Below are 12,222 nucleotides of genomic sequence, written 5' to 3'. Positions count from 1 at the left end.
GAAACCAGAGGACCCGTGGTGCTATACAAATGCAGATGGAAGAGGAGGCAGAGGTTCTGAGTCCTGTTACTGGGCTGTCTGTCAGCAGCCAGCAGGGGAGGGGACCAACCACTCCCCCAGCATCAAAGCCCTCCTCCTCCTATCACTTCTTCTTCCTTTCTCCTTTTTTTTTTTTTAAGAGAGGAGAGAGAATTTTTTAAAATTTATTTTTCAGTGGACACAACACCTTTACTTATTTTTTTATTATGTGGTGCTGAGGATCAAACCCAGTGCCCCACACATGCCAGGCGATCGAGTTAACCACTTGAGCCACATCCCCAGTCCTCACTTCTTATTAAAAAAAAAAAAAAAGCAAAATGAATTGCTAAATATATTTTATTTGGATCAACAAGGAAAAACTTAAGAACCAGAGATTTAAACAAAGTTTGGTTTTAGATACAATCTTAAAACACTTTCTTAGTTTTGAAAAGTGTCTTTAAAAACTTTCTACATGGAAAGTTGATGTAGACTGGGGCATTTTTTTCCAAATACTATTTAAACAAATGAAGGCAACTACTTAGTGAAGTTTACTGTTAATGAGATAAGATGACAAAATACAAAGGAGGCAGCTGTTACAAAAATGTTAAGTACTACGGCATTGTCAAGTATGATTCCTGATAAAATTAGAATTACGATCATGTCCTCTGAGACGCTGGAGCTTTGCAAGAGTACATGCATGCTCCTAACTCCAGGATGCTAAGGCCTTCAGTGACACCTCTGCTTCCATAAGGCAAGTACCAGGTGTGTGTGAAAGGCTGGGATACGTGGACTACAATAGCAGCAGTTTGAAACAGAAAAACCAGAAATAAAGGGAAGTTATATTACTTCATCATAAATGTCTTCATTTCTCTTGGAGACTTTACTTTATATAAGTGCAACTAGTTACTTTTAATTAGTGCTTTATATGCATAAGGTGAAATTGACCTACATCTAAATGTTTAAAGTGAAATTAATTATAAAAAATACATACATGCATATACAATGGAGAAAATTCTTTTCCTTCTGTGAAACGTCTGGGTAATAGATAATATAAGAGGTGAAAATTGCATAGTTGAACCAAGCAAAAACTTAAGTGGTACATTTATCCTCTTTTCAGTCTAATTGTGCAATATTTAAAATTGAGCTTTTTAAAGTTGTTTATTCTTCTAACTGGAACCTAAAATCAAAACCACTAAACTTTCAATTATTCTTGTACTTAATGCAAGATTTCTAGAGGTTTTTTTTTTGTTGTTGTTTGTTGTTAAACTTTCTATGACATTAACTTAAAGAGGGGCATTTTTTTAAAAAAAACTTAGATGTGGTGCTGAGGATCGAACCCAGGGCCTTGCATACGTGAGGCAAGAGCTTTACCGCTGAGCCATAACCCCAGGCCCAAGAGGGGCGTTTTTAACAAGAAAAAATGAAACCCGAGACTGTCCATAGATGTCTCCATGTCCTACAGATGTGGGCACAAGTTCCAGGGGACATGATGGAAGATCACTTTTGGAGAAGTCACTTCTGCTCTTTGAACCATGTGCCGCCTCTGAGAGAAGAAGCTGTGGTACATTGTTCAAGATAGAATTATACTGAAAAGTGTTTCTAATTCTATCTTTCTGAATACGGGCTCTATTTCTTGTAATTCACATGACACTCTTTGGCTGTGGTTGTCTGTTAAATTTCCTGTTTTGGACCACTTTCAGCAAACCAAAATAAACAGCTCACAGAAAAGGCTATGGTAACTACTTTTCCCCTTTTGGCACTTCCAGTTAAGTGATTTCCCCTTAGAGGTGCAGAGGAAGAGGGGCAAAGAGCCACAGACACGGCACAAGTGGGTCACAGAAGTTTCAATGCCCCAAAAAAGGTGCCATCTCCGTCCCGAGAAATCTTTGCATCTTCTCGTGGTATTGCAAGTTGAAGTTCATCTCCTTCCTCCAGCTTCGCAATGCCTGGGGAAGAGTGATTTACAAGGACTTAAAATGGTTGTTTTGTGATAAAGGAAGAAAACAACTTAAAGCAAAATGTTTCAGAAAAAAATTATTAAAATAAGGAGACACATTTTAGGTGCATCAAGAGACCAGCTGCAACACTATTGGCCTTAAAAGTAAAATAAAGAAATACGCAGGAGGAGGTACAACAGAAACAAATAGGTTTATCATCTGTTTATAAAATGAAGACTCAGAAAAGGACCCAAAAATCAAACTTTAGAAACAAGTTAAATAAGTTATGTAGCATATCCCTTGATAGAATATTACATAGAGAAGGGTTTTGCTTAATTTTATTGAAAAAGGAAACCTTTTCTAATAATACTAAATAAAAATGCAAAAATAAAAATACACACAGAGGATAGTCTTCTTTTTTGAGAGAATTTTTTTTAATATTTATTTTTTAGTTTTCAGCGGACACAACATCTTTGTATGTGGTGCTGAGGATGGAACGCAGGCAGAACGCATGCCAGGCGAGTGCACTACCGCTTGAGCCACATCACCAGCCCGATAGTCTTAATAATACTTTTAAATGAGCATATAGAAGTATAAATATTAAGAACTTTAAAAAAAAAAAGCTATTGCTTAGCAAAGCACATTGGTTGGCAGTCTTCCTCTAGAGTTCCTGCTATGGTGTTAGGTGTCATTTTGGATCACTTATTTTTTTTTTAGGGCTGATGGACCTTTATTTTATTCACTTATTATATGTGGTGTTGAGAATTGAAGCCAGTGCCTCTCACACGTGAGGCAAGCGCTCTACCACTGAGCCACTCTTTAGGGGAGAAGCCTTCCTTGTATTGGGTTTCCTTAAATAACTGTTTGCCTCATAATCAAAAGAAACAAAGAAATTAGCTCCTTAAAAATGACCAAGGGGGGCTGGGGATGTGGCTCTAGCGGTAGTGCGCTCGCCTGGCATGCATGTGACCTGGGTTCGATCCTCAGCACCACATACAAAGATTTTGTGTCCGCCGAAAACTAAAAAATAAATATTAAAAAATTCTCTCTCTCTCTCTCTCTCTCTCTCTCTCTCTCAAAAAAAAATGACCCAGGTATCTGTGTGTCTAATTTACAATGATGTATCCAGTGAATTAAGAATACAAAGTACAACTCAAGACCTACAGTAAATATAAGGGGTACTTGTTGGCTATCATGAACAAAAAATATGGAGAACAGGGGCAAGGAGTCGAAGAACAAATACACCAAATAACTAGTACCTAAATGGTCAAGACCTAAACGTAACAACTTAGAAAGTGGTGCCTTGTACCGTTAGCACACAGTGAAACTGACTGTCATACACACCTCTACTCAACCTAAGGCTCAAAGCACCAGATCTCCTGGGTGCACACAGCCAGCGTTTGTCTATAGAGTCCGTTCTATGCACATTCACTGCTCCTCTAGGTAGGAGCAGTGCTGGAGGACGACAGCTTCCTGTCCCCAAGGTCTTGTTTTTTGTAATGGGCCAAGGCAGACAACACTGTCTTAGACATTGTTTAGGGTAGTGAGTATACTTTCTAGAATCATTAAAGCATTTGAAAATTGACTATTAATAGTTAAATAAATCTTGATCTTTTTTCTATTTTTCTCACTTATTGAATACACTTGTGCTTATCGTATAAGGGCAATAGCTCACAGAGCACTAATTAATAATACCTCAAGATGAAGAGTAAATAAGTCTTATTTAAAACTCTGACACTGTTTGGGACTATTTCTACTCTTCCAACTGTAACAGTTGGCTGTAACTTTTTGAACAATAATTATACTCAATTTACTAATAGTGAGTAAGATTCAGCTTCAGGTTCATTAGTGGTCCCTAGTATTTTGTTGGGCTTCGTAAGCTGACCCTTTCAGTCTTTTCAGGTAACTATGGAAGTAGTTCATGCAATCATACATTATCATGCAGTTTTTAATGACTTTAAACAAATTCAACCTAAGACATTAAAATTGCAAGCCTGAAGATTGTTAGAGAATTGTTCTCCTATGTAACAGAGTTATTAGTACTAAGAAATATCTTTAAAATCAAGACAATTATTGTTTTAACAGGCACCCAGGCAATCTGGCAGCATACTCTCTGAGGAAGTGAATGTGAGATGAGTAGATGATTAGAAAATTTTAAAGAGTTAGTTGTGAAACTCCAAGTACTAATGCATATAAATAAGACAGGAGTGGCCTTGACATTTATAAAGATTTTGCAATATCAAAATGCTAGTCAGCACCGAGCACAAAGAAAGTTGCCTGTATGAAAATCAGGGAATTCCAATTTCAGACTTCCTCCTGCCCCCACTGTAGCTATTCACATCCAGAATGATGCCACCTTCCTCACTATGCACCATTGTCCTATGTCCTGTGTCACTATGCATCCATTTCTGATTGACTGGGTGTTTGTTTGGAACTGCCTTTAGAACAGTTCAAGTATTTCCCAATCCTGTGACCACACTGTGTGCCCTTCCCAGGCACTGCCTGAGGCAGAAGACATTCCTCTGGGCTCTGAACTGATGTGTCAAAATCTCCAGGGGGGAATTAGTGTGTCCAAGGTGAGCAAGTTTTTTTAAAAACCAGCCTTGAACAGGAAATCAACCCCCCAAAATAAAACAGCCCTCCGGGCTGTTACCAAGCCTGCTTCCCTGTGCCTCTGCTCTCTCCTGAGTTCAAAAGCAAGGTCACTCCTACACTCACATCCCAAAGTCACCTGCCAGATGTCCCTTGGCACCAGAGGCCACCCGTCTGAAAGGAGATGGTGTGCATCCTGTCCTTTGTGCACTCATGCCCACCTGAGGCCATTCTTCCCAGAAGGTGGAAGTTCTGCTGGCTCCCACTGTGGACCAGACTAGCTGGTTTACTCCAAGTTCTGGAACTTCGCAGCTGTGCAACCTGGGAGAAGTTATGTTACCTCTCTGAGCCTCAGCTTCCTCCTCCCTTAAATGGAAGATTCAGTAAGCACCAGGGAGAGTACCTGGCAGATGGAGATCTCTGTTAGGTATTAGTGTAGTTGTTGTATTGTTGGAATTGCTGTCAAGGTAGAGCTCTACGAAGTTGCTCTGCTTTCTAAATATATATAAAAATGTTCAACTATTAGTAATGATTCCAACCATCTCAACAGATGGGCTCATCCTTCAAGATAATAAAACACAATGTACTGAGGAACGTCTGCCTGTTTATATTTATGGCCCGTCCTTTCTTTCCTGCCCTGGGCAGCTAGATTTTCAGCCCAGTCTGTCTGCATTCCACAATAAGCAGGTCTGAGAACGGTCACTTACCAGCTGAATAACAGGAGTTGTTGGGTAGTGTTTCTGGCATATTCTGAATACATCGGAACAAAGTCACCAGACTCAACTCGTCCCCAAAGACGTGGACTTTTTTCCTCTGTATGAGGTGTCCCATGGCAAAGGTGCTATCGGTGTACAAAACCTGAGAACAAACCAAAGAACACTGCCAGAGGAGTGCACGGATCGGGAGGCGTCGGACTATAAACAGGAGGCTGTGGACCTACCTGGCCATATATAAAGAAGTACCCGGTCTCTTTCACCACTATTTTATTCTCTTTTTCTTCCAGGGCTCTTCCTCTCTTAAAGCTGAGAAGCCATGGGACAAATGTGTAAGCTCCTATAAGGAAGAGAAGTATTCATAAGAAAGGGACCTGAGAAAAGTAGTTTCCACTTAATTTTTTAAATAAGTAGTTGTTTACCTGAATCTGAAACTTAACGTGAATTTCATCTACTTAAAAAATCATAAAAGAGGAAAAGACGACGAATCGCCACACCCATTGGATTCTCTGGTCTCTTATGCTCTGACCCGGGCCAGAGTCACATTCCAGGATCTGACAGCTGGCACCTTGGGCATGTCTGGGCTTCCTGACATTGTGTCATGATACAGGCTGGTCTGCAGGGAAAGCCTGCAGGGAAGGCTGGACACAGGTCCCAACAGCACACTGGTAGAGACTGTCCTCTGATCCTCAGGGAGTGAGTCATGCGAAGAGCTTAGCAGAAGCCACGAGAGGAAACCAGCCCGCTGTGCCCTGGCAGCAGAGCAGAGCCAAGCAGAGGGGAAGGTCACTGGGCTGCCACGGGCTTCCCAGGAAGGGAAGGAGCTCCGGTGACCTTAGCATCAAGTTCAGGTACTGCGCGTTCACTGGCACGTGAGGAGTGACAGGGAGACAAACACTTGCTCAAGATCTGATGAAGGGCAGGCAGGAAATGCAGCCACAGAGCAAGCAGGCAAGGTCCGGAGTCGCTGAGCCAGAACAGGCCTGGGCATCTCGACACCCACACCCGGTGACCAGACAGACCTCCTCCCTGGGCTCCAGCTCAGTCTGGTTCCTCACAGCTCCATTATGCAAATACTGGTGTGGGGGGACCTGACGTCTAGCCACTGGGAGATGATCACATAAAGTGGAAGCAAAACAGGGAAACGGAAGGCTACAGAGATGGCGGTAAGGACAGCAAGATGAAGTGTGGAGGCTGGAAGCCATGTTTACAGTGTTCCTGGATAACTGGCAAAGCTGAGCCACGTGTGTCTCCAAACTCCACCTTGGTCATAGCAAAGGGAGGGTGAGGTGAACGGCAGAATATGCCAGAAACTCAAGCAAAGAACAGCTTTTCCTGGATTTGAGGCTGAAGAGTTTCCACCCAGGGATCCTCAAAAGGGCTCAGAGTGACATGCAGCTGACAATTGTAGAGCTCCCTCCCCCAGGCTCCTCATAGCTTTATTGAGGTAAAACTAAAGCACAATAAAATGCATATATTGAAGTATGAAATTTGATCATTTTGACATGTATATAATCAATACTATCAATACAAAAAGCATTTCCACTACTTTTTTAAAATTTGAAATCATGCAGACTTGTTTCCTGCATGACTTATTACAGTAGAAATCAATCACCTTAAGATATAGAACCCCACCCCCATCTGTCAACTATTTAAAAATTACACGGCACACACATAAATATCTCAGGAAGATTCCTTATAATGTGCCTTGGTGTGGGTCTACTAGGAGTCCTATAAGCCTCTTGTATTTGATTTTTTTTTCATTTCATTCTTTAAGTTTGGGATATTTCCTGATATTATTTCATTGAAAAGATTGTACATTACTTTGGTTTGTATCTCCACACTCTCATCTATCCCAATAAATCTTAAATTTGATCTTTTCATGTTATCCCATCTTTCTGTTCATGGTTTCTTAGCATCTTCTCTCCATGGTCAACTCTATTGTCAAGATTATATACTTTGTCCTCATTGCCTGAGACTCTGTCTTTCCAGGTGGTCTGGTCCGTTGGTGATGTTTTCTACTGAATTTTTAATTTAGTTTATTTCCTTAATTTCAAGGATTTTTTTTTTCAGAATCTCTTTATTGAACTGATCTTTTGCTATGACTGTATTTGCTCTTACATAATCCTTTACTTCAGTCTAACTATGCACATTCTAAACTCCTCTGACGGTTCTTCCACTTTGGTGCTGATGGATTCTGTGACTGGAGTATTTTGGTTTGCTTGGGCAAGTTGTTCCTTTGCTTTCTCAAGTTGTGTGTCTACCCACCTAACAGTATGGATCTGAGGCAGGCGAGTTTCTACCCTGTGGACTTATAGTGTCCTTTTGAAGGCTTCTAGTACCTCATTGTTGAGGGGGAGACAACAACCTAAACCAACAATTCACAGCATAAACAAAATATTTCCTACTTTGATGTCTACAATGTTAATTATCACAATAGATGATCAGTTATTGCCTATAATAAAAACAGCAAGTTGCAAAAAGGTTTATAATTTCAAATGGTAGACGGGGATAGAACAGAAGTGATAATAGGATGTGATGATTATGAGGGAGGAGGAAGGAAAAAGCAGTAAAAGACTAAGAGTGAAAGAGCAATAGAGATTGGCAGAAGGAATCAAGGAAAACGGGTAGGAAGAAAAATTATACAGTAAAAATTAAGATCAAATTAAAACTGAAAGAACACAAAAAACAAAATTAAAACATACTAATCAGTCTGGTTTACAAAAAAACTGATCCACGAAAAATAACTGGCCTCAAAAATGCTATAAGTGAGGAAAAACTCAAATATGAATATGTATAAATGTCCATTGTGTAAGTTTGTGGAGAGAAGACTTAAGACGTGTTCTTTGAATTTTTCAGGAAGGTGACATGTTATCACTGTAATTACCATGCTGTGGACAGACCTCTGGAACCTCTTTGTCCTGTGAAACTGAAACTCTTTGGCCCGATTCTCCCCAATCTGCAGCCCCTGCCTCAGTAGCCACTATCCTACTACAAGTTCAATGACTTTGAATCCCATATACAAATGAGACCATGCGGCGTTTGTCTTTCTGGGTCTGGCTGACTGCAGTTACACATAGTCTTCCAAGTTCACTGTGTCGTGACAGATGGCAGAACTCCCTCCTTTGCAATAGCTGCAGGCATGCAGCTGTGTGTGGCACTCATCTTCATCCATCCCTCTCCTGATGCACACTCAGGTGGGTCACATTCTGTCTCATATGAATAATGCTGGGATCGGTGCAGAAGTGCCGATTCCACTCCTTTAGATAGATACACAATAGTGGGACTGCTAGGCCATACGGTTCTATTTTTATTTTTAAAAGGATCTCCACACTGTTTTCCATAATGGCTGTATGAATTTATATTCTCAATCCAAATAATATTCTTGATGGAAGAATATAAAGAAAATATGTGGTTCTTATTTTATGTTTCTAAGAAGTCAAAGAGCCAGAGATGCTAAAACAAAACCGACTGCGCTGTGATTTCAATTAAAAGCAAGCGAGGGCTCCTTTGGGCATCTCTTCAAGTTCACATTTCACAGCTGTGGAGGGTGGTGCCAAGAAGACCAGGGCAGCGGGGGCAGGAAGGCTGGAGCGAGGCTGGCTGTGCAGAGATGTGCTGCTGGTCTTCATGGACACTTCTGTGCTCACTCCCAGGAGCCACCCCCACCACTGTCACTGCGGGAGCCATACAAGGGCAGCGAGTGAGGGTCAGGGCAGGGCCGGAACAAAGGGGCAGGAGAGGGTCTTCAGATGAGGTCAGCTTCCTGCTCCAGGAAAGTGTCGTGGACACAGCGGGGACCTAATCAGACTGGCACTTCCTGCTGGAGTTCCTTAGCAGGGGACCCAGTAGAGAAACAGGCGCGTGGACAGAGGGTGCGTGGACAGGGAGGAGATGAGAGGAAGAAATTCCAGGGACCATAAAGAACAGGCCCAAACCACCCACCAGATTCCCAGCTCAGGGGCCCCTTCTCAGAGAAGTGTGTCTGTCCCTTTTGAGATAAACCTGCTGCTTGCTGTCCCTGTGTCCTGTTGCTCAGCTCTTGCTGAGCAGAGACAACCAACCCAGTGTGCTCACACAGTAACTTCATGTCCTCAGAAGGGAACATGACGTGGGGCACGTCTGGTGGCTCTTGCCAAACAAGGGCTCTGGAGAACCTTCTCCTCACCTGAAGACCCCCAGGGCCACACTGGAAGGCGGCCGAAGATAACAAAGGCAACGTCCTCTCCAAAGACCCCATGGACTCTCAGTGAAGGAGCCCGGTACACTTTTGTATTCAGCTTTGTTTAAATGAGATGATTTGCCTGAGGCCCTTTAAATGTTAAGTGCTGAAAATCACAAGGAAGAGTGATGGCAGACACCAGGATGACAGGCTGTCTCCACGGTCTGGTAATACGACTTGATGCTCTGACCCAGGACCGCTCTTTCCCCCTCAGGACACCTACCTTAGATCCTGACTCCCCTGAGCTCAAGGACTCTTCACGTCTGGTTCCCTACTAATTTTTCAAGCTTAAAATGATGACCAGCCCACAGAAGGCGCGCAGCAAATTCTTATTAAATGAACTAATCCAACTTTAAACATAAAATACTAAATGACGACGTACTATGGCAACTAGACAAGCACTCTACTGTTCTTCTAGAAGGATTTTGCTGCTAGTTTCTGAAATCTGGGAAATGAAATGCCAGCCATCGAAAAGCTAGGATGTCCTCATGAGAGCCCTTGTTTACATTCTGGCTAGGGATGTTATTTACTAAAATTCCTTTTGCAATGATTTAAATTTACTTCTTTTTACCAGATATTTCTTTTGGCACTACATCATCTCTTTCTGGCAATATTCTTACTAAAAAGATACAGCCCCTCTTTACTTGTTCTTATTTGCTGTCTTATTCCTTTTCCACTCTACACCCTCAGCCACCCATGAACACAGGTGTGTGCACAAGCACACCCCCATACACGCTGTGCACGTAAACACAGAGATCATAATCTGTAAGATCAAAGAGTTAGTTGGCTGCAGTCCCAATCCTTGCCAGTGAGACAGCCTCACACAGTGTGCATTCTATGAATATGTGCCAGTGAATGAATTTCAGATCCTTTAAGAAAACAAGCTAAACAATAAGTTAAAAGCTAACTATAAGCATAAATATTATAACCAATTATATATGTTTAAACTCATTTAGATTTTTAACATGAGAGTTAGACTATAGATCAATGCAAAGAAGAAAACATGCGTTAAAACCTTCCCTGTAGAGTACTTTTCTAAACCAATACGCCTCACTCCTTACAGCAGATGCTTAAGAATTTGGGGGGCTGGGGCTGTAGCAGAATGGTAAAGCGCTCGCCTTGCATGTATGAGGCACTGGGTTCAATCCTCAGCACTAAATACAAAAAAGATATTGTGCATCCATCTACAACTAAAAAAAAAATTATATTATAATTGTGTGTGTATATGTATATGTGTGTATGTATGTATGTTATATATATATAAAATCTTATATTGGAAGCAAACTCCAAGAGCATTAATATTTATTACTAGTCAATAGGTAAAATGCTGGTGTATCTCCATATATAAGGTATGAAATTTCCAGTTTTAAATCTTCAGTGCATTTAAATGTTTTCAAGCATTTTTACAATTAACATATACATTAACATGTGAAATAAGAGTGACAAACTAATATGTGAACACAATTTTCATGTATTTGTGAAAATGTCTGCCTTTCAAGAACGTCTTTCCTCCTCTAATAAGCATCAAAGAGCAGTAGATAAATTTTAGGATGCAAAATCTTATAGAAAATCTGTGCTTCACTAATGGTTGTTTTTATACTATTTTCTGAAAGTCAAACTCCCAACATTGCACTTCCAGTGTTGGCTCCCTGGGACCACAGAGGGCAGCCAATGTTTAGCTGTCCACTGGTTTACTTCTTTTTTAAAAAATTTTATTAAAACTGATGGAAATGAATAATTGTAAGATGGAAAACATAACACTCTTCAAAAGGTGGATGAAGTAAATCAATTAAAGAAGCAGGGTTTTGTTTTGTAAAACAAACATAGTTTGGTATGGTAACTTAGTCTTGCAGCCAAGTTGTCGCATGCTGGTTCTGTGCACAGTGCTAGGAACTTAACAGAAAACAAAGCCAGGCAGGGCCATGTGGGCTGACCTGCCTGAGAGGCAGTGAGGCCACTGAGGGGCTGTGATCGGGAGAGAAGTGGGCACTTGTATATTCTAGAAACATCTGCTCTGTGGCTACCATGTAAGAAAAGGTCCACGCGGTTCACACCAGGAGGCAGATGTGAGCGGAGAGGAGGAGGCTAATTGAAAACGCATTTGGGAGAGAGAGCTGACAGCTTTAGATCAATGTGATTATAAGAGGTGGTCGAGAATAACACCCGGGACTCTGAAGTGGACGAAGGCACACGTGGTCGTGGAGAGTGGGCACTGGGGGCTGAAGAGAAGTGGGCAGAGTTCTAGAACTTGGACAGAGGCACCAGGATATTCGAGATGCTCAGTAACAGAGGCTACGTAGGCTTGGGGCTCAGGACAGTGATGTGGACTAGGGACACACCTGTGGGCCACCAGCATGCAGCATCAAATGACCTCAAGGAAGACTAGGGAATTCCAGAGGAATAAGGGGAATGGAGAGAGAATGGGACTTGTGGGGGGTCTGAAGATCACCAATGTTCAGAAGTACATCTAAGGCTAAAAAGAAGCGCCCAGCCCGCAGAAAAAGGGGTGGAGAAACATTCAGGGAATGGGACTCCTATGGAGAAGAGTCATTGGCTATCAACCTCTACGGAGACAGTAAAAACGGAGCTCGGGAAACCTCCACGAGAAAAGGAGGTCAAGATACTTCACCACCAACGAGGGTTAAAACGGCCTCCTTTTCTACCTCCTGGGAGCAAAACGGGAGAAGCAGAGAGAGGCACATTCTCTTAGGTAATGGAGGGTGGGGAAAGTAATGGAGGC

At 41.8% G+C, this 12,222-nt stretch overlaps 1 protein-coding gene across 2 annotated transcripts in view; it reads right to left on the bottom strand.

Moving 5' to 3' along the window:
* Nucleotides 1-357: 357 nt before the first annotated feature.
* Tnfsf13b (TNF superfamily member 13b) overlaps nucleotides 358-12,222 on the bottom strand; it is a 57,007-nt gene continuing 45,142 nt past the window's right edge. For both annotated transcript variants that reach the window (XM_078016330.1, XM_021729618.3), the window contains 3 exons: nucleotides 5,488-5,600; nucleotides 5,255-5,405; nucleotides 358-1,964 (listed from right to left, as the gene is read on the bottom strand). In XM_078016330.1, coding sequence (XP_077872456.1) covers nucleotides 1,852-1,964; nucleotides 5,255-5,405; nucleotides 5,488-5,600 — 377 coding nt within the window. In that variant the 3' untranslated portion in view covers nucleotides 358-1,851. The remainder of the gene's footprint in view (nucleotides 1,965-5,254; nucleotides 5,406-5,487; nucleotides 5,601-12,222) is intronic.

This window comes from Ictidomys tridecemlineatus, chromosome 6, assembly GCF_052094955.1.
Source record: "Ictidomys tridecemlineatus isolate mIctTri1 chromosome 6, mIctTri1.hap1, whole genome shotgun sequence".
In the NCBI taxonomy this organism is placed as follows: domain Eukaryota; kingdom Metazoa; phylum Chordata; class Mammalia; order Rodentia; family Sciuridae; genus Ictidomys; species Ictidomys tridecemlineatus.
The sequence above is the reverse complement of the archived record's forward strand: the minus strand, read 5'-3'. Positions and strand labels throughout refer to the sequence as shown.